A 25381-nucleotide genomic window follows, 5' to 3' on the forward strand; every position below is an offset into this window, starting at 1 on the left:
CCAGTTCTCGGGTCTTTCTACTCTTGAAGTTGTGTGTATCCCATCTGGCCCCACAGGATCTCTTGTTTTATAAAAGCAAACTGGTGTTATGTTTTATTCTCAACTTAAACTAAATTGAAATTAATTCTGTTTTGAGACTTTTGAGAATTTTAAAACACACTCTGAGATAATTGGTCACACCCTCGGGTGTTGCATAAGAAAATATAGCTCTGGTTCTACATTTTCCATTGTCCCCAAAGATCTGACTCATAGTAGCATCTTAAATAGTACATAGTATTATTGGTGATAGAAAAGTGTATATGCCCACGGAAGACACTTTCTTTGGAGTGATGAAGTTTTTACTTAAGTCCACCAGGAAAGAAACTGTTCAAGTCAGGTTTTTTGTTTGGGAGGCAACATAGGTTGTTGGGGAAAGAGGCAATCTGGGAGTATATTTCTCTCTTTCGTTAAATAACCTTGTTTAACCTCTCGGTTTTACCCACTGGGAAAACATGGATGATATTTATATTTACTGCCTCTTTAGTAGTATGAAACAACCAAATACAGTGTGTGTGTAGTTACTTTTTTTTAAATAAGAAAGATGACATTGTAGTATCCTAGCGTAATTTATTCATGCTCCATGCTGGTTGGGCTTGTAGTTCTTTATTAATTCTGTAATTTCAAATGCATATGTCTAAGAATATTAAAACAAATAACAAGATTTAGAGTAATGACTGTGGCCTTTTTAAAACACAGTCATAAATTTAAATCTCTTTTGGGAAAGAAGACAGGCTAATTGTATTTTTATATTTAAGATAGTTCTTTTACTATATAGGATCTTATTATGTATTTGGTAAGCCATCAGTGATTTGGAAGTAGGGGCAGTTTATCATATATGCTTTCTACTAAAGAGAAATTTGTCAACTCTAATTCGTACCTTTGAGCTTTTTTCTTGCTACTATATTGGGTAAACAGCTTGATGGAAAAAAGAGGTAATATCTAGCATGCATTGAGCCTTTCATGCCGGACAGGCACCGTACTAATCACTTTACATGTATTAACTCAATTTGATGAAGGTAGCTGTATTATTATCTTTATTTTATAGAAAAATTTGGGACACAGGTTAAATAACTTGGCTAAGCTCGTACAGTCTGGGAGTGAGTTAGACTGGGGTTCCATCTCTAGCAGTATGACTTCAGAGCTCACACTCTTTACTAAACTAGATTTATTACTATTGATTAAATATGTGTGCTTAATTCATTTGTGTAACTCTTAATAGTAAATACTTGAAAATGTTAGTCTAGTGGCCAGTGAACTCTTTGGCTTAAGATAATAAGCAAAAAGGTGCTCAACCCATAGTCAGGAAGAATACAAATTAAAATTAATGCAATACCAGTTTTTTTATTCTACCATCTTGATTGAAAAAGTTAAATAAATTCATAGCATCCAAAGCTGGCAAGGGTGAAAGGAAAAGAACACATACTCCTATGTGACTGGTGAGAGTAAAAAATAGCTTCAAATTTTAGATAAAGTATATGGCTGTATTTATTAAAATTTTCAATACATGTGCAATTTGAACACCTAGGAATTTATAGACGTAAAATCGCCAGTACATAAGGATATATGTACAAGGATTTTTTTTCTTTTAATGGTGCTATTTGTAATGGTAAAAAACCTGGAAACCATTTGGAAGTTGGAGAATGCTTGAGGAAATATGTCACAGACATAATACTGGAGTTTTGAGAACTAACAAACTAAACTCTTTTCTTTTCCTCCTAGATGTAAAACCAGTTTGAAAATAGGATCCAAGAGATAGACACAGGGAGATCAAAAATGTAGTCTTTATTAATGATAAAGCTGATTGACCACATCCCTGGGGAGGAGGGAGTGAGGGGCACAAAGTGAAGGGAATGTGGAAATTCTCCTTTCACATTTTCCCTCTTGGGGAATGGAATGAAAATTATTTTACCCTTATCGAAATCTAAGAAGTGGATTTTAACACACATTATGAAATATTAGTCAGCTTTAAAAAGTATAAATTAGCTAAGAATGAATAAACATGAAAAGATGTCTATGACATTTTAAGTGAAAAATGGAGTTACTGGATAATTTTTATACCATGATTATATTAAACAAAAAAAGAAATTGGAGTATATGTTTTAGTACTTGTGTCAATTTTTATATAAACTTAGAAGAATGGTGGTTGGTGTTTTTAGAAGGTTGGGGATGGAGGGACTATATGTTTTTGTTCACTGCACTTTTTTGTATTGTTCAATTTGTTTAAATGAGCATAGATTAATTTTATAATAAATATAAGTTAGAGAGAGGAAAAGATGGCCTAGATGATAGAGGCTCTGTTCATCTCTCTTTCGACCAAATCTAAGTTATAACAGAAACATGAAGCAAACAGCAAGGAAAGTCTCCTGGGATTTAGAGGAATAGAAGCATTATAACTAGGGAGAGAAATAATTAATCAACCTGCAATGGTAGAAGGTAGGACAGGCAAAGATGTGAGGCTGCCCGGTCCCAAGCAGCTGAGTGGGACAGAGGCTGCGGCAGCTGCAGATGCCTCTTTAAAGGGGCCCCTGAGCGGATTTTCGTGGTGACGGACCTGCTCGCTCTGAGCACAAGCACTGGATTTGCCTCTCTGAAGGCACCAAGGACTTAGAAGAGGACAGAGTTGTCGGAGTGAGGACCAGAGGTGGATCTTTCTCCAAGAGAGAAGTGCTGGTGGTGTCTGTCGTTCCTGTTGAGCCCTCCTGCCTCCAAGTGAGCGGACTCAGTGCCACCAGAGCAGTGACATCATCAAACTGGATAACAGAGGTCGCTCTGCCCAGAGGATTCCCTGAGACTCCACCTCCCTTGACTCACGGCCCCACCCAAGCTACATCCAGGTGTATCCTTGGCGAGTCAGGTGCTCCTTGCTGACTGGTGGCAGTTGACCGCAGTGTCTAGTGTGGCCTCTTGAGGCAACTATAAGCATAGCATCTGTGGATTGCTTGCTGAATCTTAATGGGTGGCCCTGGAGGGGCACAGACTGGGGCTAAACTTGGCCTTCAGCTGAACCCCTCTAAGGACTGAGCCACTAGACACCTACTACACAAAGCCGAACTAATAAGACCGAGAGACTTAGGAGCTTTCCTGAGTTCATAGAAACAGACACAGAAAGGCAGCCAAAATGGAAAGACAAAGAAGCAGAAACCATATGAGAGAACAGAACAGAGATCCAGAAATAATGGAGTCAAGCAATCCAGCAAATGCAGAGTTCAAAAGACTGGTTATAAAGATGCTCAATGAACTTAAGGGAAGAGTAGATGAAATTAGTGAGAACTTTAACAAAGAGATAAAAACCATAAAAATGGAAAGAGAAATTATAAAAGGGAACCAGTCAGAAATGAAGAACACATTATATGAGATGAAAAGTATATTAAATGGAATAAACAGAGTGAATAAAGAAGAGGAGCGAACTACTGATATAGAGGATGGGGAAGCCGAGGACACTTAATCAAAATGGCAAGAAAAAAGAAGCCAAGACTATAATAATAATTTAAGGAGCCTATGGGACACTACTACTGAAGGGAAAACAAGATGTTGAAGAGCTGTTTGAAGAAATAATGATGGAAAACTTCCCTCACCTGATGAAGGAAGTAGACATTCAACCCCAGGAAGCTCAGAGAGTCCCCAAAAAGATGAACCCAAAGACACCCACACCAAGACACATCATAACTAAAATGCCAAAGGTTAAATACAAAGAGAGAATCTTAAAAGCAGCAAGAGAAAAGCAGTTAAGTTACTTACAAGGGAGCACCTATAAGACTGGCATCTGATTTCACGTACATGTGGAACCTAAAGAACAAAATAAACAACAACGGAAGTGGAAATAAACTCATAGATACAGAGAATATTTTGAGGGCTACTACATGGGTGGGGAGTTGGAGGGAATGGCAAAATGAAAGGCAAAGGGATTAAGAGGTACAAATGGATAGTTGCAGAATAGACATGGAGATGTAGAGTGTAGCAGGGGGAAGATGGTTAATAGTTGTAATAAATATGTAAGGGGGAAGAGGGTTACAAGAATTAGTGGGGTGATCGCTTTGTGAGTTGTGTGGATCTCTGATCACTATGCTATACAACTGAAACTGGTATATTATTGTATGCCAATTAAAATTGAAAAAAACTTATTGAATTGTACAATGTAAATACAAGCAACTAATTGTCTGTTATATTTCAATAAAGCTGGAAAGTTCCTTAAAAAATTAGATTTAAAAAAACCCTCTATGGATTCTTTTGATTGACTTCATTTAGGTACAGTTTTACTAGATGCCTGGAAGAAGGACCTGAAACTTTTATGTTACATTCAGTCCTATAAATATAAGAGGATTAATAGTTGGATTAGCTTATGTGACTGACTTTTCACCTGTTCTTTATGAATCAGTTGGTTTCCCTATTCATTTTTAAACCTTCTGTAGAAAGTTAGGGATGCCGTGTGCTAAACCTTTTTCATTGCTCTTCTGCCAGTTCACAAAGCAGGTGTGATGGAGTAGTGAGTGTTAGACAAAGTGTAGTCAGAGTTAATTAGCCAGCACGTATGTCAAAAAAGAATAAGGACCACATAGTTCACTTTGGGCATGAGGTTTTGAATCCATTTGTAAGGCGGAAGCAGATCCATCTGCACAGTTAGACTCTGGCCATAGGCTACCTATGACTTCTGTCTCTGTGGACCAGTTTCTTTACCCACAAGATAAGGGGCATGGACCAGATAACTGCTGATAGCCTATGATTCTCTTGTCTATTCTATGCTTGATTTAAAATCTTTATTCTAAAAATATGCACGTCAATCTACCTCTTACCTCCCAGATAGCAGTGTGAGAAGTTGAAGCTGTCATTCTCGGCCCTGGATGCAGATTAGAATTACTTGGGGACCTTAAAAAAAAAGACGTCTGGCCTCCCCCCAGCCCATCTGCCCCAAATCAAAGTGGGGCCCTCGGATCAGTTCTTTTTATTTTTAATGTTTTTATAGCTCCCTGGTTGATTCCAGTGTTCAGGACTGAGGGCACTTGTCTTAGAGGGTCCTGTGTGATAGCTAACTAGCATGTGATGCTGCATTGAGGAGTCTGTGTAGCAGCTTGTTAGTTCACTTGACAGTTTGTGGCTAACCTAATATAGTAAGTCCTCACTTAACATTATTGATAAGTTCTATAATTTTAAACAAAATGGTATGTAACAAAATTAATTTTACTGTAAGCTAATATAAATAAGAGTTTAGTTCCTACATTACAATGAAATGACTTGAACAAAATGACATTGTTCGAGGACCTGCTGTACTTGTGGAGTCTGATAGTTTACAAAGTCTTCCATAAGTCTACTTGGTGCTCATTACAGTCTTGTGAAGCTGATGATTTTATTAATCTATATAACCTTGTAAGTGGTGGGAGACTCTTAGTTGAGGTTACTTTCCACTGTGGAACCAGATTGAGAGAAGGTGGTTTCAGGCCCAGCTGGGTGGACTTGGATCACATGAAAAATTTTACACACACACACACACACACACACACACACACACACACACACACACACACACACACACCCTGCTGCTGCTGGTGATCTCCATCTGTATGTAAGACTTGACATACCCAGGTCCTGGTCAAGATTACAAAGTCCATCAACTGTTGCACTTCTTTATTCAGTGGTGTTTCTTACAGCAGTGCGTGTCCTTCCCTCCCTTTGGCAGCCCAGGGTTCCTTGCTCAGACAGACCTTATTTCTAGATGGGCCTGTCTGACCCCCTGTACTGTTTTACTTCCATCCCATCTCCGAGGCTGGTGGGAAATTGCAGGAAGGCGTGCTGGATAGACCGGAATCAGGACACATTAGTTTTAGTCCCAACTCGGAGGCTTGGTGGCTGTGTGACCAGGCTGAGTCATTGACAGTCTCTGGGCTCTACATTCTTCATCTGGAAAACGAGATGTTGGAAATACACGAGAAGGTTGAATTGAATCAATCATCACGTAGTGACTAAGCAGATGGACTCTGGAACCTCAAGAGTCCCTGAGTTTAAATTCCAGCATTCCCCCTAACTAGGTGTATGATTTTGGGGAAAATTTCTTAACTTTTATGTGACCTAATTTATTCATTTATAAAATGAATGCCTCAAAGAGCCTCAAAAAGTTGTGAATATTAAAGGAATTATATAGGCAAAAGAACTTAGAGCCGTGCGTGGGATATAGCAAACACTCTCAATGCTAACTGCTATTATTATTATTATTATTATTGTTATTGTTATTAAACACTTTTACCTGGATAACAATGGAATTCATTCTGATGGGGAGAGTGTATCTTCATTGGAGGTGATGGCAGCATGTTTATTGACAGTGTTTTTTAGGATTCCTTAAATAGTCCTGAATTCTATTAAGCCTTCCCTGCATACTGGCCAAGAATTATAAGGCTGCAGCTTATGGGGTGGGTGGCAAGCTGGAGGCAGATTTTCGAAAGCTATCACCTATATATTTCAAGATTTTTCTTTATCATGGCTGAAGAGACAGCATAAATATTTTTTTCCATTATATCCATTGGAGTCAGTTTTTAAAGAGTTTTAATTCTAAATCATAACTAATCCATGAAATGATATTTACAGGATATGATAATTGTCTTTCTGTACAATTTAAGCTCTAATGAAGTATATAGGATTCTTCTATTGGGAATTGAGAGGTATTATTTCATCCCGGAGGGACTGGATGACTTACTCTGACTGGTGGAAGGAGATTTGCTATGTGAGTGTACAAAGTCCAGAGGGAAGGTTTGTGTAAGCCTCAAAGAAGAGCTGTGGAAAGGACTTTGAGCCTGGCAGCTTAATTCAAATGTCCCCCTCTACAAGATAGAGCTCTTGGGAGGCAATTGCGGGCCAGGACTAAGCATCGCAGTGTAACTCATGGTGCTGCCCTGTAGCTGAGTGTTTTAGGGCTGTGTTCTTTGTGTCTTAGTTTCCTCAGTAGGACATTGAGGGTGATAGGAAGATTCAATGAGATAATGGATATGAGGCATTTAGAAAAACAACCAGTGTTCTTTGAGCTTTGTGAACATACATGCTCAATAAATAAATGCTGATTTCTGTTACTTAAAACTTGTGTGTTTGAAACAAAGGCTAAGGAATACTGCACTTCCTAAACATGGGTAAATCCATTATAGGCTAATGAGCTTCTGACAGAGGTAGGAGCATGGAGGGAGGGGCAGCAGCTGAGAATTCCCTCTCATAAGCCGTTTGTAGTAGGCTGAGAGAGGGACCTTCAGATGATCAGGAGGCTCCAGTTTATGCTAAGACTCAGCTTTCCTTCCCCACAGACTTTGGTTTATGGCTTGCTTACTTTGCATCCGTAGGAGCAAGGAAAAAAAGGGTGTTTCATTTTGTATGTTTGAGTAGAGGATTTTTATTGGGCAGTGTTATGGGCTGACTTGTGTTTCCCCCAATTCCTATGTTGAAGTCTTAACCCCCAGTACCTCAGAATGACTATTTGGAGATAGTCTCTTTAAAGAGGTAATAATTAACTTACAGTGAGGTCATATAGGTGGGCCCTAATCTGCTATGATTGGTGTCCTTATAAAAAAAGGAAATTTAGACACAGACATGCACAGAAAGAAGACAATGTGAAGACATAGGGAGAAGATGGCCACTTACAAGCCATGGAGAGAGGCCTCAGAAGAAACCAACCCTGCTGGTACCTTGAATTCAGACTTGTAACCTCCAGAACTGTGAGACAATAAAGTTCTGTTGTTTAAGCACCGTGCTCCCATCCCCCTGGGTCTGTGTTACTTTGTTATGGCAACCTGAGCAAAGTGATACAGGCAGCTACTAAATTCTCCCTGAGAGATAATATTTCAGGGGAGAATGTTGGGAGTTGAGGGGAAGCATTATAATATGATTGAAAACTCAGGCCAGGTTTTAAACTCCAGCTCTACCATTCAGTAGCTTTATGAATTCAGCCACCGTACTTAACATTTTTATTCTTCACTTTCCTCATACGTAAAAGGGGAGTAAACTACTTCATAAAGTTATTGTAAAGCTTAAGTTAAATTATTTATGTAAGGTTTATCACTGTGCCTGACGCTGAGTCAGCACTCCGTAAATGCAGTTATTGTTATGAGATGAAATATCAATTAAGAGTTTGTTAGGCTATAAATCACACACATTGATTATCAGTCTTCAATAATATTTGGTTGTCTACAAGCCTGGAAAAAAGTTGGCTCATTACAGATTTAAAAGCATTTCTTGCTGACATTCCAAGGAGTTTGGAATGAAATTATAACAAGGATCTCTTTGAAAGTGCACAGTAGCTAGAGTATGGTACAAACACTTTTTGTTTCGTGGTACAGAAAGGAATAGCATTTTTTGTACTCTTCTCCAGCCACATTTATTTGTAGGAGGCAATGCAAAAGAGTGCTGTTGGTGGAGGAGGATTGGCTTGCTTTTAAATAAGGAATTGTTTAATTAGATGGGTTTTGTCTTGGTGCACATAAAGCAGCGTTGCTGAGGAAAACATTCCAGGCCTGGACAGTTGCCTGTGTGTCAGTGGTGAGCCACTGGTAAATCACTGTAGTAGAGGAAATCATTTTGGACTGTTAATATTTGCTGTTTGTTAAAAATAGATTGCTTGCATTTCTTGATTAGGAGGAAGGCAATGTTTTTTACTTCTGGTAAAGTTCATTTTTTTCTTGGAAGAATATGAAGGCCATAGAACAGAAATTCCCAAACAATGCTTTTCTAGCAGCACATTAGAGCAGAAAGGTTTAAGACTTACATCTGAAAATTTCAGCACAGTTTGTGCTTTGGTGACATAAGAAGTCAAACCCTTGTTTTATTTTTTTGCATTGAGTTTGAAATCTTGCAAGAGCTGTGGAAATTGAGCTCTTGCTGAATCCGAGTTATGTCAGTCTTGCTGGTGTTTAAAAGTCTGATCAGAACAGCTGTGCTCTACTGTTTCCTTATGCATAAGGGCCCACACAATACTTTAATTGTGGAATGCATATCGTTGGAGATCACAAACGAAAGTGCTGCTTTCTTTGCTGTTCTAGAGGGAGTGGAGCGGTAGAAAAGCAAAACCTTTGCACATGTTCCTTTTAAATGTGAAGCATTTATTTCAGAGCTTTGTGGTGTATGTATTCAATCTCTTTGGCCATCCACATTGTTACTTTTGACATTTTGTTGCTGCTTATGAAAAATGTGTTTTTCTTTAAGATGAAACTTTTTACAGGTTGACTTCTTCCAGGTATGCCTAACTCCTCCCTAAACTTTATAGTAGGTAGGTGCTAATAAATGCAACTCTGAGAATAGAGTTAGTAGAATTAAATAAGGATTTTTTTTTTATGAGTCTCTTAGAGTACCCTGATGGGATGTGTGTGTGTGGCGGGCGGGGGCGGGTGGAGGTCAGTGTATGGAAAATTCCACATGAAATTTACAATTACTGGTTGTAAAAAAAAAATTACAAAAAATTTGCCTAGATTCTTGTCACCTTGGTAAAATAGCGATATTCAGTTTTACGTGTTATCTTCGCCTTTTCTCATGTGCTACTTTTTAAAACATAATTATAAACATATACACAGTTTTATATTCTTTTTATTATAGCAAATGTTTTTCATTTTGTTATAGGCACTTCATAATGTCCATTTATAATACTATTGACTGGATTTACCATTAATTACTATCTCTACTGTCCTGTATTTAAGTATATTTTACTTTATTTTGTCTTGTAAATAATGTCTCAACATTTTTTTCAGCATTTAGCTTTTTATCGTCCAGTGAATAAATTTCTAGGAATTGGTCAAAAGTATGGCTTATAGCAAGCATGAACAGATTCCCTTTGAAAAGGATTATAATGCGGAGCACATCCTTTAGTCTTTACTACATGCCTTTACTAATTATTGAACTTTCTGATTCCTGTTTGGCTACTAGAAATAATACTGATATGAATATTTCTTGTACAAATTTTTTATGCACATTTCTTATAGTGGCCGTAATAGTGGGTTTAAAATTTACAGCCCACAGACATAGATATATATACAAAAAAAATTAACTTCTGTTTAATTTCTTTTTGTTAAACTTAATTTACTATTTGAACTAAATTGCCAGTTTTAGGAAACTCTCTTCCTGTTTAAGGCTGGTTACATCAAAGGTTTGTCTACCTCTACACCTGGGAATGAGCTAAGCCCTAAGGGGCCTTACAGACTTTTGAGGTTTTGGTGAGGGCATCGGGTCCCAGTGCCATTGGAACCCTGCTGGCCTCTGCTCCGGAGGAGTCCATCATTGTACTCTAGGGTATTGGCCTCTTGCCGCTGCATCACCAGCTGTCCCCTGCAGCCCCTTCCATGGCTCGAAGTGGTAGGTTCACACTCAGCATTCTCCTCAATCTTTTCTCAATTTTTGTGTGGAAAAAGAGCTGTTACATCATTAAGAGTTTTTCTTCCCTCTGTGATGTGGTAGAAACTCCATGCTTTAAGTTATTTTGCTTTGCTCTTGATCTATGAAGACAAGTTTTTAGAATTAAAAAAAATATATATCTTTCCTAAATTTCCAGAGATCATTTGGATGTTTTGGATTTATCTCTGCTTTAGATAAACTCTATGCAGGAGCTAGAAAACCCAGAGATTGACTCTTTGTCCCAAGCTGCATTGCCTCTCCCTGTGGAAGACAGGACACATGGGGAAGTCCTGCAGCTGTCGCACGTTGGGTGGGAAGAGGAGTCAGTGCCAGGGCAGCGGGGAGGAGATGGAGAAGCCAGATCTCAACAGCTCAACAGTAGTTACCGTATATTAAGATTATTCTATGCACAATCTGTGTGTCAATTTAGTAAATGTAGAATAATATTAATAGCAGATACTAATCAGTACTAGGCACTGTTTCAAGTATTTTTACATATTAACTTCTTCGGTCTTCAGAACAATCCCATAAAGTAGTACTCTTGCTTCCATCACGTGGACCAGGAAGTAACATGTGGTGAGCTTTTGTAATTCTTCAAGCAGTAGGTGGTGGAGCTGGGTCTTGCAGCGGGTAGTCTGGCTCAGTGTTGACTCTGTGGGTAACCACTAGATCTATTGCTGGTCATGGGAGGTCACAAGTAGGATAATTATTGAAGATAGATCTTTTTCTTTTGTGATTCTTATAATTTGATTTTCTTTTTTGGGGAGTGTGATCATTTCATAAAAGGTGATTCTTCTTCTATTTAGGAAGAAAGTGTCCCTTTATTGTTTAGATTTGTTTCTATGCTCACATGTGTTACTTTCCTAACCTAGGTATTTCTCCGATGTGTATAAAGAAACCTTTGCAGTTTCAACTGCCTGCAGTCACCAGAGGTTAATATCTATATCATCTCAGGCCAGTGATTTGCTTTCTTTCTAGAGTTGTATAATTTTCAAAACCTGTTTATTTATTTTATTTTTATTTTTATGGGAGAGTTCAAATATACACAAAAGTGAAGAGATAGTTACAGGGAGCTTTCATGTGCTCGGTTTCAACAGTTTTTAACTCATGGCCAATCTTGTTTTATCCATACCAGATTTTTTAACCTTTATATTACTAACATTTTGGGCTGGAAAATTCTTTGTTGTGGGAGAGTGTCCAGAGCCTTCTAGGATATTTAGCAGTATCCTTGGCCTCTACCAGTCAGATGCCTGTCAACCCCTCCTCCCCCCCCGCGTTGTGGTTATGACAACCAAAAATGTCCCCTGGAAGGCAAATCATCCCCAGTTGAGAGTCACTGATTTATACTCACGCCACTCTCCCCATCCCTTCAAGATTATTTGGAAGGAGATTCCATATATCAAATCAACCCATTTTGGGATGTATTTCTATAATATAATGCCTCCCATTTTGTTGGCTCTTAGGAAAAAAGCAAAGATCTAAGTCTGTTCCTATATGAGTTGTCATGGCAGCCAGCCAGTTTTGGCCATGGAAATAGTCATAGTTTCTATCAGCTGCTATTGTTGACATGAGCTAGCAAACACAAAGAAATTGGTATCATAGTCTAGTCTGTACTTTTTAATCGTGGTAAAATATGTATAATATACAGTTTTCCATTTTAACCATTTTTAAGCATACAGTACAATTCAGTGGCATTAAGTATATTCACGTGGTTGTGTAGCCACCACCATCCATCTCCAGAACTCTTTTCATCTTGCAAAATTGAAACTTTGTACCCATTAAATAATAATCCCATTTGCTTCACCATGTAGTCTCTGGCAACCACCATTCTGCTTTCAGTCTCTGTGAATTCAACTATTCTAGGTACCTCATATTAGTGGAATCATACACACTGTTTGTCCTTTTGTGACTGGCTTGTTTCACGTAGCATAGTATCCTCAAGGTTCATCTATGTTGTAGCATGTCAGGATTTCACCCATTTTAAAGTTGAATAATATTCCATTGTGTGTGTGTATATATATATATATATATATATATATATATATATGCCAAATTTTGTTTATCCACATCCATTGATGGACATTTGTGTTGTTTACACTTTTGGCTATTGTGAATAATGCTGCTATGAACATGAGTGGACAAATATTTCTTCTACATCCTGCTTTCCATTCTTTGTATATTTAAAATTTGTTTTCCACCTCTTTATTCCCATCCCCTCCTTCCACCCCTGACCTATGGAAGTTGCCATTTCCCCTTAAGAACTGGATCTCTGAAGGCGGGGCATCTCCTCCCACACACTCATGGTGTGCACCTGGGGCCTGGTGCACCTGGGGTATGGTCCACGGCTCCACTTGGGGCGCGAACCCAGGACCTTATGTGTGTAAAGCAGACGTGCTAACCACCACACTATGGAGTCGTCCCCTATTTTAAATTTTTTGAAGATCTGCCATACTGTTTTTCACAGCAGCTGTACCATTTTACATCCCCACCGGCAGTGTACAAGGGTTCTAATTTCTCTACACCCTTGCCAACACTTATTATTTTGTTTAAACAATAGCCATTCTAATGGGTGTGAAGTGGTATCTAATTATGGTTCAGCCTGTACCCTTTAAGATTGATCATTGAAAAGCAATTCTGTTAGAACCCTCCTGTTAGGCCTAAGTGGTGCTGTTGTGTGTTTCCACTTTTGCTGTGGAACATTGAGCTAGCCATCCATGACTCACTCCTGGGAAGAGAGTGGGGGAGTAAGTTGTGTCTGTGTGTAGGGGGAAGCTTTTAATCCATAATGAAGTCTTGCATTTGGGTATTTACCATTAACAGTTAAGGGAAAGAATTTGGGTTAGATACAGAATCAGAGGCCATTAGAGTTGGAAGAGACATTGGAGACCAGTTCTCCCAAATACACATTTTTTGCGGGGGCGGGAGAAAGAAAGGAATTGAAACCCAAAGCATGTAAGTCTCCTCTTCTTGACTTGAGGGTAGTGACAGTGTCTTGCTCACTGTCCCCAGTATCTGGCATATAGAGTTAACCAGTAAATGTTTGTGGAATTAATCAATGAATCATCTAAGGCTGCCCAGGTGACATCTATCTTAGTGTCAGAACTAGGGCATTGAGTTGGCTACACATTATGTTATGGTGACTAAAAAATGGCTGATGGCTTCAGCAACCCAGTGAGTCTTCTTTTCCTTTCTCAGTCTCTTGGGTGACAAGAGCAGGTGTAGTTTTCCTATGATAAGGGTCTGTCTTCCTTGGAGGTAGGTTTAAAGGGGTCTTATAGAAGATAAACCCAGTTCAGGAAATGGCCAGCAGCCTGAGCAGGCCTGTGCTGGCTGAGTGATGTCCTTCAGGCCTTTCTCTACCTAAATCTCTTCCTTCTCATCCCATCCCTAAAGCTTTCACAGTCCAATACCCCTGTCCTTTATTCGTGTTTTCATTCTGGGAAAGCTCAGTTCCTCCTGGATACCTCTCTAGGCCTCTGTCTTTTTATTTCCAAACCAGGAGGTCTCCATCTTGCCTGTATATTAGAGTCACCTGAATGCTTTGAAAAGTTCTAATGCCAGACCAATTAAATCAGAACGGTTGGGGATAGGACTCAGGCAGCAGTATTTTGAGTGTTTTTAACTACCCTCTCAATCTTTACCTATTTCAACAGTTTTCCTTATTGTCTGCCTGAGTCTCATCCCTCCTTAACCATGAAACTCTTGTCATTTACTTCGGATCTAAAGGACATATAATGTAATAAGTTCACACAATATTAATGTTAATTTCCAATTCCTTGTAAGTTATTTGTATTCTTTCCCCAGTTAGATCGTAAGCTCCTGAAGGCAGGGACATACCTTCTCTCTCCTCTATCCCAGTGGATCTCAAATTTGAGTGTGCATCACAGTTAGTTGGGGGGCCTCTTAAAACAGATCGCTGGACCTACCGTGGGGGCATCTAATTTAGTAGGTCTTGCGTGGGGCCTGAGAATTTGCATTTCTAAATAGTTTCCAGGTGGTGCCGCTGCTGATAGTCCAGGGACTACACTCTGCTCTATCCTCAGGTTCAGGGATGCTCAGTAATTACTGGGCAACCAAAAAGAATGGAGCAAATTTCCCTTTGGTTCTCTCCTGAGTAACTATGTTCCATTGTGGCTGCAGGCTGGACCCTGAGTTGAAAGAATGAAAGAACGTGTTAATGATCACCTACAGATGATCACAACTTTGACTTTCCAGTTGCCAATTTCTTTATATTTTGAACCTTGCTAAGATGGTTATTTTCCTCTGTGTGTGTGTGTGTGTGTGTGTGTGTGTGTGGTGGTGGTGGTTGTGTATTTAGGCTGTATAAAAAGATATGACCAAATCATGCAGGATAGGATCACAGCTCACCTCCCCTATGCCTTTCAGGGTATAAAGTGAGGGTGGGCAGTAGTGGGGATACATTTTTGAAAAGACTGGTGAAGAATGATCTCCAAATAGAGGAGAGATAGCACGGTCAATTTTTAAAAGCAAAGCAAAAAATACTCTGAAAGTGTTATTTTTTATATAAATTATAAGGGATCCAAAATATATTTTTTTTAATTGGGAAACCAAAAGGGAGAGCTGGTGCCTGCTACTTATGAGTGCTACCTGTGAGCCGAGCCCTCATGAAGTTTTACTAAGAGCTACATCTTTTTGTAGCGTGAAACACTGCCGAGGCTGAAGTTGAGGGTCTATTCAGATATTTATATCCTCAATCCCTTCTCATTTAAGGGTGCTGTAAAAACAAATTGATAGTGAGGTTTTCGTTCTGAATATTCTGAAAAGATTACACTGCTTTCCCAGTTTTCATTAACAGTTAAACCACTTAATGTATTTTGATTTTGTGTTAAATCAGTCTTTCCTATGAGTGTCAGGGAATTATGTTTTCTTTTGGATAAAACATTTTCGAGAGATAGATCACTGCAATTTTTCTAAGGAAATTTGGTGCTTGCTTTCCATAACTGGACAGTGTTGGAACTGAAAGTTTAATGCAGGGCTGTTTCTTTTTTTGTGTCAAACCTTGAATTTGAGCAATGCTCTTGTTTATTTGCTGTTAATTTAAAATGAGAAAAATTAGAGTCAGAAAACAGCTGATTACTTTGGAGAAGCATTTGATTTCTTAGGTACTAGATGAGGGAAGCCTCTTTAATTTGATTCATTTGCATCTCTGAATACATTCTTTATCTAAGGATAGTGCTGGAGGGGAAAGGAGGAAGAGACCTAGCAAACTGACCTCACAGTCTGCTAAGGGCTTTATATTAATAAGTCTCCTTTTTGTGTGTGGGAAAGCAAACTTGGCTAGTATTAAAAGATTGGAAAAGAAACTACAGAGATATGGCAGGTTCTGCTCCAGACCGCCATAATAAAGTGAGTAAAGGGAGTAAAGGGAGGCAGAATCTTTTAGTTGGTGAGGGGTCTTGCCTTCAGTTAGCAAAAATTGCGACACCTGTGAAACACCATAAAATGAGATATGCCTGTGTTGGGCTCCTCACTTCTTATACCAGTTGAGGAGGGCACGGGTTCTCTTTTCAGTCCTTCACTTCCCCAAACAAACACTCCACTGTGGAAGAATCCAAATCCAAGCCTGAGATGCACCTTGATGTGGAAATCTGAAAAGAGTCGAGACCATTCTCACACAGGCCAAAAGAGTAAAGGTTTTCTTTCTTTTTTCCCCACCCCCGTACAGGTGAATTTTGTGGCATGCCAGCTCGTTGCTTTGTTTGCCGCTTTCTGGTTTCGTATCTACTTAAGTCCTGGTAAAACCAGTCCCGAGGCCCGGCATGCATTTGCCACCATTTTTGGCATCTATTTTGTCATCTTCTGTTTTGGATGGTGAGTATGAGCTTCATAAATTCTAATATTTATCATCGGGGTGTTTCGTAGCAATGTTCTCGGCATTTGCTAGGTACTAAGGAAAGAAATATATCTTTACTCTTATTGTGAAATAATGGAGATTTATTACAGAAATTTCCATTTACTGTAAGAACCTGGAATTAATAAACTCGACTACCCACTGAAAGTCAATTTGGTGAATTTTTCTTAAAGTTAAGACTTCCGATTTTTCCTTGGTCATGTAAATGGATTTTTTTAAGGTTTAATTTCCTGACAAGGAACCTTTCCTAACTATTGTAGATATCAGTATTTTTCTTGCACTGTTGTTGGAGATATTGGTGTTAGTCCTGCTTTTAGAGTAGAATGGTTTTAGTGCTGGTCTTAGGGAGTGCGAATCATTCTTTAAGAAAGCCTGTAGATTAGATAAACTGCCACTGCCAGACAAATACCCTGGCAGTGGCAGTTCTTGGGGAAGAAGCTTTAAGAACCAACATTTCTAGAATTATACCTAAAGGAAATTTGTGAATTTGTTCAGGGCACTAGAATACTGCTCCTCCAGTTTCAACAAAAAATTTGAGAAAGATGGATGAGTATTTTGAATTAGCCACCAAGATAGGTAAAAGTCTTGGTGTCAGGGGCTGCTCAGTTTTGGTCCTGGTACTTTTAACATAAAATCACAAATCCTGAAGAAAGAACTCTTCTTCAGACTCTCAATTGTATATGTGGAAAAAAAAAAAAGTGTAAGCATCCCATTTATGGATTCCTGACATTGCTAGTGCTACAAGTTGGCAGACCGTGTCATGACTTCCTAGTATCATTTCATAATAGAGTTCTTAATTCCACAGAACAAAAATACTTGATTTTTTTCTCTTACATAACATGTTAAGTGATTGCTTGCTTTTTGATGGGGTGGAGGTGCAGTAGCAGTATGGGTAGCCAGTAGATATGCTAATATGAAATATATTCACTGTTCTCCCTCCCACCCCTGCAATGTCTTAAAGGTACTCTGTACACCTGTTTGTGCTGGTGTTAATGTGCTATGGAATCATGGTCACTGCAAGCATATCCAATATTCACAGGTAAGACCCTGGGAATGAATAGTGCAAGGTGAGGTTGGTTATTCATGATCTTTGACATGTATTTACAGGGTAAAGGGTACTTTCCCTATTTGCCAGATGTGCATACCCCAGGTTCCCTTAAATATAAGAAGGATAGCTTGGGGGCCCTAAATGCTGGGAGTCTTCAGAGAAATCTTTATGAAAAAGGGTAGGATGCAAGTGGAGCCTCAGAGGAAAGAGAGGATATCAGAATTAGGCAGCTCTATTTGTGATAGCCCCACGCTGGAAACAACTCAAATGTTCACTACTGTGGAGTACTACTCAGCAATAAAAAGGAATGAATGAATGATCTACACAATGACATCGATGAATCTTAAATAAATATGCTGAGTGAAGGAAGCCACACAGATTCTATTCTTGAAAAGACAAACTAATCTATGGTGACAGAAATCAGATCAGAGGTTTCTAGTGCTGGGGTGGTGCATGGAGAGGTAACAGGGATCCCAAAGAGGCATGGAGAAACTTAGGGGATGATAGATGTGTATGTCTGTTATCTTGAATTTGGCTGGGCTGTGGGTGGTGGTGGTGTGTGTGTGTGTGTGTGTGTGTGTGAGAGAGAGAGAGAGAGAGAGAGAGAGAACTTTATATGCTTTAGGTACACTGAAACCTAAGGAAGAAATATTTTTACAATATTTTCATTTCAAAGTACAGAAGTAATTTCATTCTACCTTTAAGGCTACCTATTTAGATCATCAAGTAAGATACCTGGGATATGTTTCGCGTTGTGTCCATTTTCCATGGCATTTCTGAACCCTAAGTATTCCACCGTTCAGTAACACGGAGATATAAACTCTGTGGAAACAAAGACCTTTCACTCTAGTTCACTATTTTAGCCTCAGAGCCTGGAACAATACCTGGCACAAATAAAGGCTCAATAATTACTTATGGATGAATGACTGAATATCTTTGAAAAGACATTTATCCTTTTATGACTTCTTTTCTGATGTTATCTCTGAAAAAGCAGATGACTTATTTTGGCTTCAGAGAGCTCTTTCATTATTAAGACTATTAGCACAATAGTTTTCCTTCTTAAAAGCATCGAAATTAAATTTTCAGTGTGTCATAATTACTGCAGATAAATTTCTGATTTTCAAGGGAAAATATTTTTGCATGCTTTGAAATTTGGTAGTTATTCAACTTAGTATCCAAATGAGCTCTGAGAATTTCAATTCTAATCATCTCTCTTCTAAGTGCTCTCCTTGAAGGGGACCATGTCATTCAGAAGGGAAGTAGGACATCCACATTTCTACTTGGGAAAGAATGGGTTTTGGAAATGCTTTCTTTTATGACAAAAATCCACCTCCCCCCCTTTTTTAATTGTGTGTATGTGTTGGTGGGGGCGGGGAGTAAAAATGGCTGGCTTTCCCCAAACTTAATTTTGGAAGCAGTGAAATGATTAATAGAAATGTTGCATCTCTCTAGCACATTTTCTTACAAATAATTTGTCAGCTCTCCCCATACTTGTGTGATGCTGATGGGGTGTGGTTTATTTTTCAGAGGGCGAAGGACTGACATGCACACTCATTCTGTGCCAGGCCCAGGATTGCTGTGTTAGTATCTGACTGGGAATGGAATACTCCAGCCTTGGCAGAGCTGAATAGTTTACAGGCAGACAATAATATTGTGGTAGCAGAGAGCCGTGTCATAAGACCAAAAAGAAAGGACGCCAGAGCAAGTTTTTCCCCTCTTTTTTAGCTTGTGTGGTTGCAAAAGTAGGGAGTGGTTCCGTTCCCAGTGGATGGAGGTTGTCTCTTGTTGATGCAGGAAAGAACAACCAGGAGTAAAGAAATCTGCCTCTATCTGTGCGAATTCAGAATTCAGACAAGTCACAGCTTCTTTGTATATCAGGTTTCCCACCTCTCAAATGTGGTATTTGTGGTAGTTTGAACTTAAGTTCTTTTCAAGACCAGGACTTCATGAATCTTTGTGAGTTCTCTTCCCTTCACTGAGCCAGTTATGAGGGTCCTGTCATATGGCTGGGAAGAGGAGGGGAAGGTTAGTATTTGCTGCCATGTGGAACTAACCCATTTTTGGACTGACCATTGTTATTCAAGATTGGTCTAGAGTCTTTGGGGCACCAACTGTTTCCTTCCCAAGCCCCTATGCTGGGCAGACACAACAGGCATTCATTTACCATAAATTAGCCAAATGGAACAGAATATAGTTCGTATCTCTTAGGACAGAAGGCCTTGTGTGAGAACTTGGTGATGCAGTCACCAGTTTTGGAGTGTCTGTTTTGTGCCCAGTGCCAGGCCAACCTCTTTAGAATATATTTCATTATTTTAAATGTATAAACTTATTTAGTATATCATTTAATATATTGTTAGTTACTGTTGCAAATATATTCTTTTTAGGACAACTCAGTGGGATAGATTTTTTTTTTTTTCTGAGATGAGGACATGAAAGCTCAGAGAGGTAAATAAGTATCCAGTTGGATGAATTTTCACAAAGTGAATACACACATGTGCCCACCACCCAGGTCAATAAGGGGACTATTACCATTACAAATGTCCCACTCTCTACCACAGCCCTCCTTCCTAAAATCCCAATTTTTCACACTGCAGATTAGTTTCACTAGTGCTGAGATTTGAACTCATGCTGGTCTGTCTCCAGAATACATGTTCTACTACTTCTGGATTCCTTAGATTCTTCAGATTTGTCCAGGGCATGAATGCATTGCCCTGTTGCATTGGGACATAGTACTTGGCACCATCCTTGATGGGTGGATCATGTTATAACGATTGAATTGAACTTACTTTTCTCTCTGGGTGGGGTAGGGGAGGGGAAGGTATGAGTCTAGCTCCTATTAAAACGGAAGCAGTAGCAGGTATGGCTGCATTTGAAATGGTCCTGGAAGAATCTGTCTTTTGACTGGTTTGTGCTTCTGCCTTGACCCTCATGAACCGGCTGGAGAAAGGGAATAGGTGCTGGAGGCAAAACAGCCTGACTCCATTCTGCTTAGCTGTTGAGGGAGTTGTTTTTTTCTTAGCCATTTGCTTTGTTCACCATATTCCTGGTTTGAGAAAGGTTAAGGATGAACTCAGGGTATGGAAAAATCTGTTGTGTAGTAACATCTTTGTTTGCAAATATTGGTAAAGAGAACTAAAGTTATATAGTGCTTTAGAGCTTACAGAACTCTTTCGCACTCATTATCTGGCTCTCTCTTGTTACTTAAATAAATTTTTATTATCTATATTATTTACTGTTTCTTAGGTTGATCTAGTCTTCATGAGTTGTTTTAATGTGAATTTGCGAATTTCAACATAATTTAATATCAATACATATCTTTCCTGTTTTATGACATATGCTTAAAAGTTATACTTTCTGAATGCATGTTTCTGATGGGCTCTTGAACCATTGAAAATGCTTAATGTAGTCATTTCAGTTCATTTCAACTAATAGTAGTGAACCCCTCTTGTGTGTCCGGTCAAGTGTTGGGATGCCCAAGGTCACAGTGAGTGGGGAAACAGATATATACATACACATATATATATATGTATGTATGTATATGTATGTGTGTGTGTGTGTATATATATCTGTATATATATACACATATATAAAATGTGTGTGTGTGTATATATATATATATACATGTGTGTACACACACACACACACACACATACACACACACATTTTAGTAATAATTATATATGCTAGTAGGTAGCCCTAGAGAAATACAGGCACTGGAGCAATGAATTTTGCTGGGAGTGGGGGGTGGGGTATCTGGAGCAAGACCAAGCCAGATGACATTGCAGCCGCCTTATCTGGCAATTAGGCAGCTCTCAGATAGACTCTGGAATGGTGAAAGGAGTTGTAGGCAGAGGAAGGAGCTTGCAGAAAGACATCTGGCCTGAAAATGTAGGATATAATTATGGAAAGCGAGCAGTCCTGTGTAGTTGAAACATAAGGTGGATGTGGAGTGTGGCTGGAGGTGAGGCCAGAAGGGTGAGGTAGAGCTTAATGTGGGAAGCACCTTGCATGCTGTGTTTAGGAGTTTGATGTGACTAGATAGTGGGATCCATTGGAGACTTTTGAGACAAATAACATTTATTTAGTTTTGTTCATTCGACACACAGGAGGTGGCTATGGTAAAACACACGTGATTATTCTTGCCTTCGTGGAACTTTCAGTCTAGCAAAGGAGACAGTGGTTAATCAGATTATCACATATCTTTATAATTACAAATTGATGAATGTTCTGAATGACATGTGTGTGTGTGGGTGTGTATGTATATGTGTGTGTACATGTATATGTACATATGTTGCTCGTTTATACTATAGGCTGGTCAGGGTGGTCTGTGAAGGAAGGTAGGGAGTAGTGATAATGGAGTAGGTGATAATTGAAGCCTCAGGCATGGACAAGGACGGTTCTGGACAGACCACTGGGAAAGCCAACTCCAGGAGGTGGAGGAAGATATGCTGTGCTGGAGCCTTGGAAGAATTAACTAGAGAAGTGGGAAGAAAAAAAGAATGGAAGCCAAGAGAACAAAATGTTTCAGGAAGGGAGTGGTTGGCACATGATGATGACTTGCATTTATGAAGATCATCCTGTAAATACAGTTTGTGAAGAGAATCTGAGGGCAAGACCTTATAGGTTGGTGGTTCTCAACTCTGGCAGCACATTGGAATTACATCTGCCAGGTTCACCCTGTACCAATTAAACCTGAATATCTGGGAGTGGGGCCCAGACATCTGTAGTTTGTAATGATCCTCAGGTGATTCCATTCTGCCAAAGCTAAGAAGTACTGCAGTGGTTCAGGTGAGGAGATGAACGGCTCAGAGCAGCTGGTGGGAAGGTGAGGCGAGGGCTGGATTAGGCTGTACGTAGACCAGACAGGACTTTGTGAGGGAGTGAGGGAGGGGAAGTAGACAAAATTGAGTATATTGTCATGCATAATAATCTGATCCCCTGTGTTTTTGCTTTCAGATACTCCTTTTTTGTAGCAATGGGATACCTTACGATATGCCACATCAGCAGAATATACATCTTTCACTATGGAATTCTCACTACAGATTTTTCTGGGTGAGTATCTTAATGTGTGTGTGTGTGCGGGGGAAGGGGGGGGTGGCGGGTCTGGCTGCCAGCATTGATGCATTCTCTTGGGGTCTGTAAAGATCAAGTGTGCACATCAGAATCATGGGTAGCTGTTTAAATCAGTTGGTGAGACTGCGGTAATGAGGTTAAGGGTGAAGATTTGATTGCTGTCTAGGACTGTGTTATGAGCTCTGCTGTGTTAGGCAGGGTAGCAAACTACAGCTTGTGAGCCGTGTTTCTTCTACTACTTGTTTTTGTAGTTACATTGCAACACAACCAGGTACTTATTTATCTGTGTTCTCTGGCTGTTTTTACACAACAGCGGCAGAGTGATTGTGAACAGAAACCATATGACCTGTGCAAAGCCTAAAATATTTACTATCTTGCTCTTTAAAGAAAAAGTTTGCTGACCCCTATTCTAAGGTCCTTACACAAGGCTGGTGTTTATCTTTTACTAGTTAATAATACAGAAATTTTTCTATCCTAGCTGCTACCCCACTCTCTCGAGTGCCTCCTGGCTGCTCTCCCTGCATCTGCGAGACTCCCAGTGACTGGAAGGCGATGCCTGGCACAGTGGGGGTGTCGGTACTAGTTGTAAACATGTTCTCTGTCACCAGGCCTTAACCTAATGGGCCAGCCTTTTCCTGATTGGTCACCTTGGTGAAGACTGTGGATGGATCAGTGAAAATTCTGTGTCTTGTTGATGTTTGTTCAATAACAACTTTTCATGAGTCTTGAGGAATGGATACTAAAGCAGAGTTTTTCCTCATAACACATTGTATATTATCCACATTACTTTCTTAAGAGTTCTGTTCTGTTCTCCAGGGTCAGGGAGAACCTGACTTCTCCCCTCGGGTTGAACTACATTTCATTGGATGAGTTATTGGAGAATTGGCAGTAAAAAACAGAGTTTACACCTCACAGCTCATTTCTGTGAACTTTGCAAGTTGTGGAAGGCAAGAGAATGTTGCTCTGGGACACAAAGACTGTTGCATCAAAATTCCCATGACCATGGTTTGGCCTCAGACTGGCTTTTCCTGTATCTGTTCTTCTTACCTTTAGGCCTCTGGATGTTACTTATTCCTCTTTGGGTTGTTTCTTTTCTACATTCCTTTCCCCTAGGTTGTGGAGCAGTTTTTCAATTTTTCTGAAATAAGTTCACAAACTTATTTTTTAATAAGGTGTGTTGCTAGCAAAATATGGAAAATATGGGCCCAACAGAGATAATAATATAGCTGGGAAGTTATAGCTTTAAAAGTAATTTAAATGATGATCATAACTTTATTTTTTGGGTTTCACCTCAGAGCCATGCCCTCCACCCCAATACTTAGTTCCTGGCATTAAATAGGTGTTCAATAAATGAATGAATTAAATACTTTAGTATTTCAGTTCTTATTCAGTGTTTCTAGAAGCCTCAAACAGCTCCTCAGTCATAATTGGTTGGGATATTGAACAAAAAATGTTGACTTTAGCCCAAAGTAGATTATTACTTATTTCTCATCTATATCGTCTTTTCTTTTTAGGGCACAAAAGTATATATTCATTCATTTCTGCAACAATTTTTGAGTCCCCAGTATGGTAGGTACAATGCCAGGTGCCACAGACATTTAGGCAGGAGGAAAGATATTCAGGCAGAGGATACAGCTCTGCAAGAGCACAAGAATGTGAGACAGGTGCCTATGGAGGTCCCAGAAAGCACCCTCTCTTACCACCCACATCCTATGTCACCAGGTCCTATCAGGTCTGTAGGCTGGCTGTCACTATGCTCCATCCATTGCTACATGTGCCCACTGCCACCACCCTGGACCACCACATGTCTGTAACCTTCCTAACTGGCCATCCTTTTTCTTACCCCTTTTCCGGCCTCTGGTCTCTATACCAACCAGAATGAGGTTCTAAAATATCAAAAAAACTCCATCATGAGTTGGAGCTGCCTCATCTGTCTCCTCCTCCCACTCTGCACTGCAGATGGCGGCAATGCCAAAACATTGTGGTCCACACACATGCTAGGTTAGTCCATGTCTCTTTGCCTCTGCCTTATTCATTCCACTGATTAGAGGAGCATTTATCATCCTTGTCTAGGTGGAAATCTTTTACTTCATTTTCCAAAAGCCAGCTAAAAGATTACTGCTTTACAAAGCTTTCCCTGATTGCCACCACCCCCTCCCCAATCCCCTTCCTCGACCTCCAGTTACTGCATTTAGGACTTTGCACTTGGCTTTCAATGGCTGGTGCTGCCAGCTGCCTTTTAAATCATACTCACTGAGACCCTGGTGCATGGAGTGTTTGTAGTTGGCAGAAATGGGAACTTCTGCTTTCATCAATTCATTTGTATGCTTAACTAGTGTCGTATGTGTTTATTTCCAAACTTGTTTATTACAGTGTGTGTGTGTGTGTGTATATACTGATTATATATGAAAGGGGAGAAAATGGTTTCTCTGAATCTAAGTTGGGTCCTTCGGAAAGCCACCAAAACAAGTTAGTATATTAAAATTAATAGCTGTTGAATTAAATGTGGGTGAGAATGCTGAAAGGATGTGGGGGAGGATTATAAAAATTAAGTTTTGCACTTGGATCGTTTTGCAAGTAACTTTACTTTTACCTTCTCAGTTCATGTTAGAGGAAATGACTGGAGAGAGTGGATGGGGATTTATGTAAGAGAGATGCTATCATTCAGTAGATCCACACTCCAAGGCTTTGGTCCGGCATCCAAAGGTTCATTCATTCATCATTCAGCAGACATCGATTAAGAACCCTGTGTATTGACACAGAGGAGATAGGTGTGAGCAAAGACTGTAGAATGAATGTACAGTTATCTATTTCAAATTTATATAGAAAGTTCAGATGTAAGCATATCATCATGTACTGGTTTAATTAGTATTCCCCCGGAACCTCAGAATATGTCCCTGTTCAGAAATAGCATCTTTACAGATGTAACTAGATGAGGACACACCTAGATTAAGGTGGGCCCTAAATTCATTCTGACTGGTGTCTTTATAAGAAGACCATGA

The 25381-nt window shown here is 39.5% G+C and overlaps 1 protein-coding gene across 6 annotated transcripts in view; it reads left to right on the forward strand.

Annotated features, from left to right (window-relative positions):
- The window catches only part of MBOAT1 (membrane bound glycerophospholipid O-acyltransferase 1), a 99935-nt gene that overhangs the window by 33563 nt on the left and 40991 nt on the right, over nucleotides 1-25381 (forward strand). For all 6 annotated transcript variants that reach the window (XM_039866462.1, XM_039866464.1, XM_039866467.1 and 3 more), the window contains 3 exons: nucleotides 16073-16218; nucleotides 17220-17297; nucleotides 22263-22358. In XM_039866462.1, the coding sequence (XP_039722396.1) occupies nucleotides 16073-16218; nucleotides 17220-17297; nucleotides 22263-22358 (320 nt within the window). The remainder of the gene's footprint in view (nucleotides 1-16072; nucleotides 16219-17219; nucleotides 17298-22262; nucleotides 22359-25381) is intronic.

Source organism: Pteropus medius, unplaced genomic scaffold (genome assembly GCF_902729225.1).
Source record: "Pteropus medius unplaced genomic scaffold, Ma_sr-lr_union100, whole genome shotgun sequence".
Lineage (NCBI taxonomy): Eukaryota > Metazoa > Chordata > Mammalia > Chiroptera > Pteropodidae > Pteropus > Pteropus medius.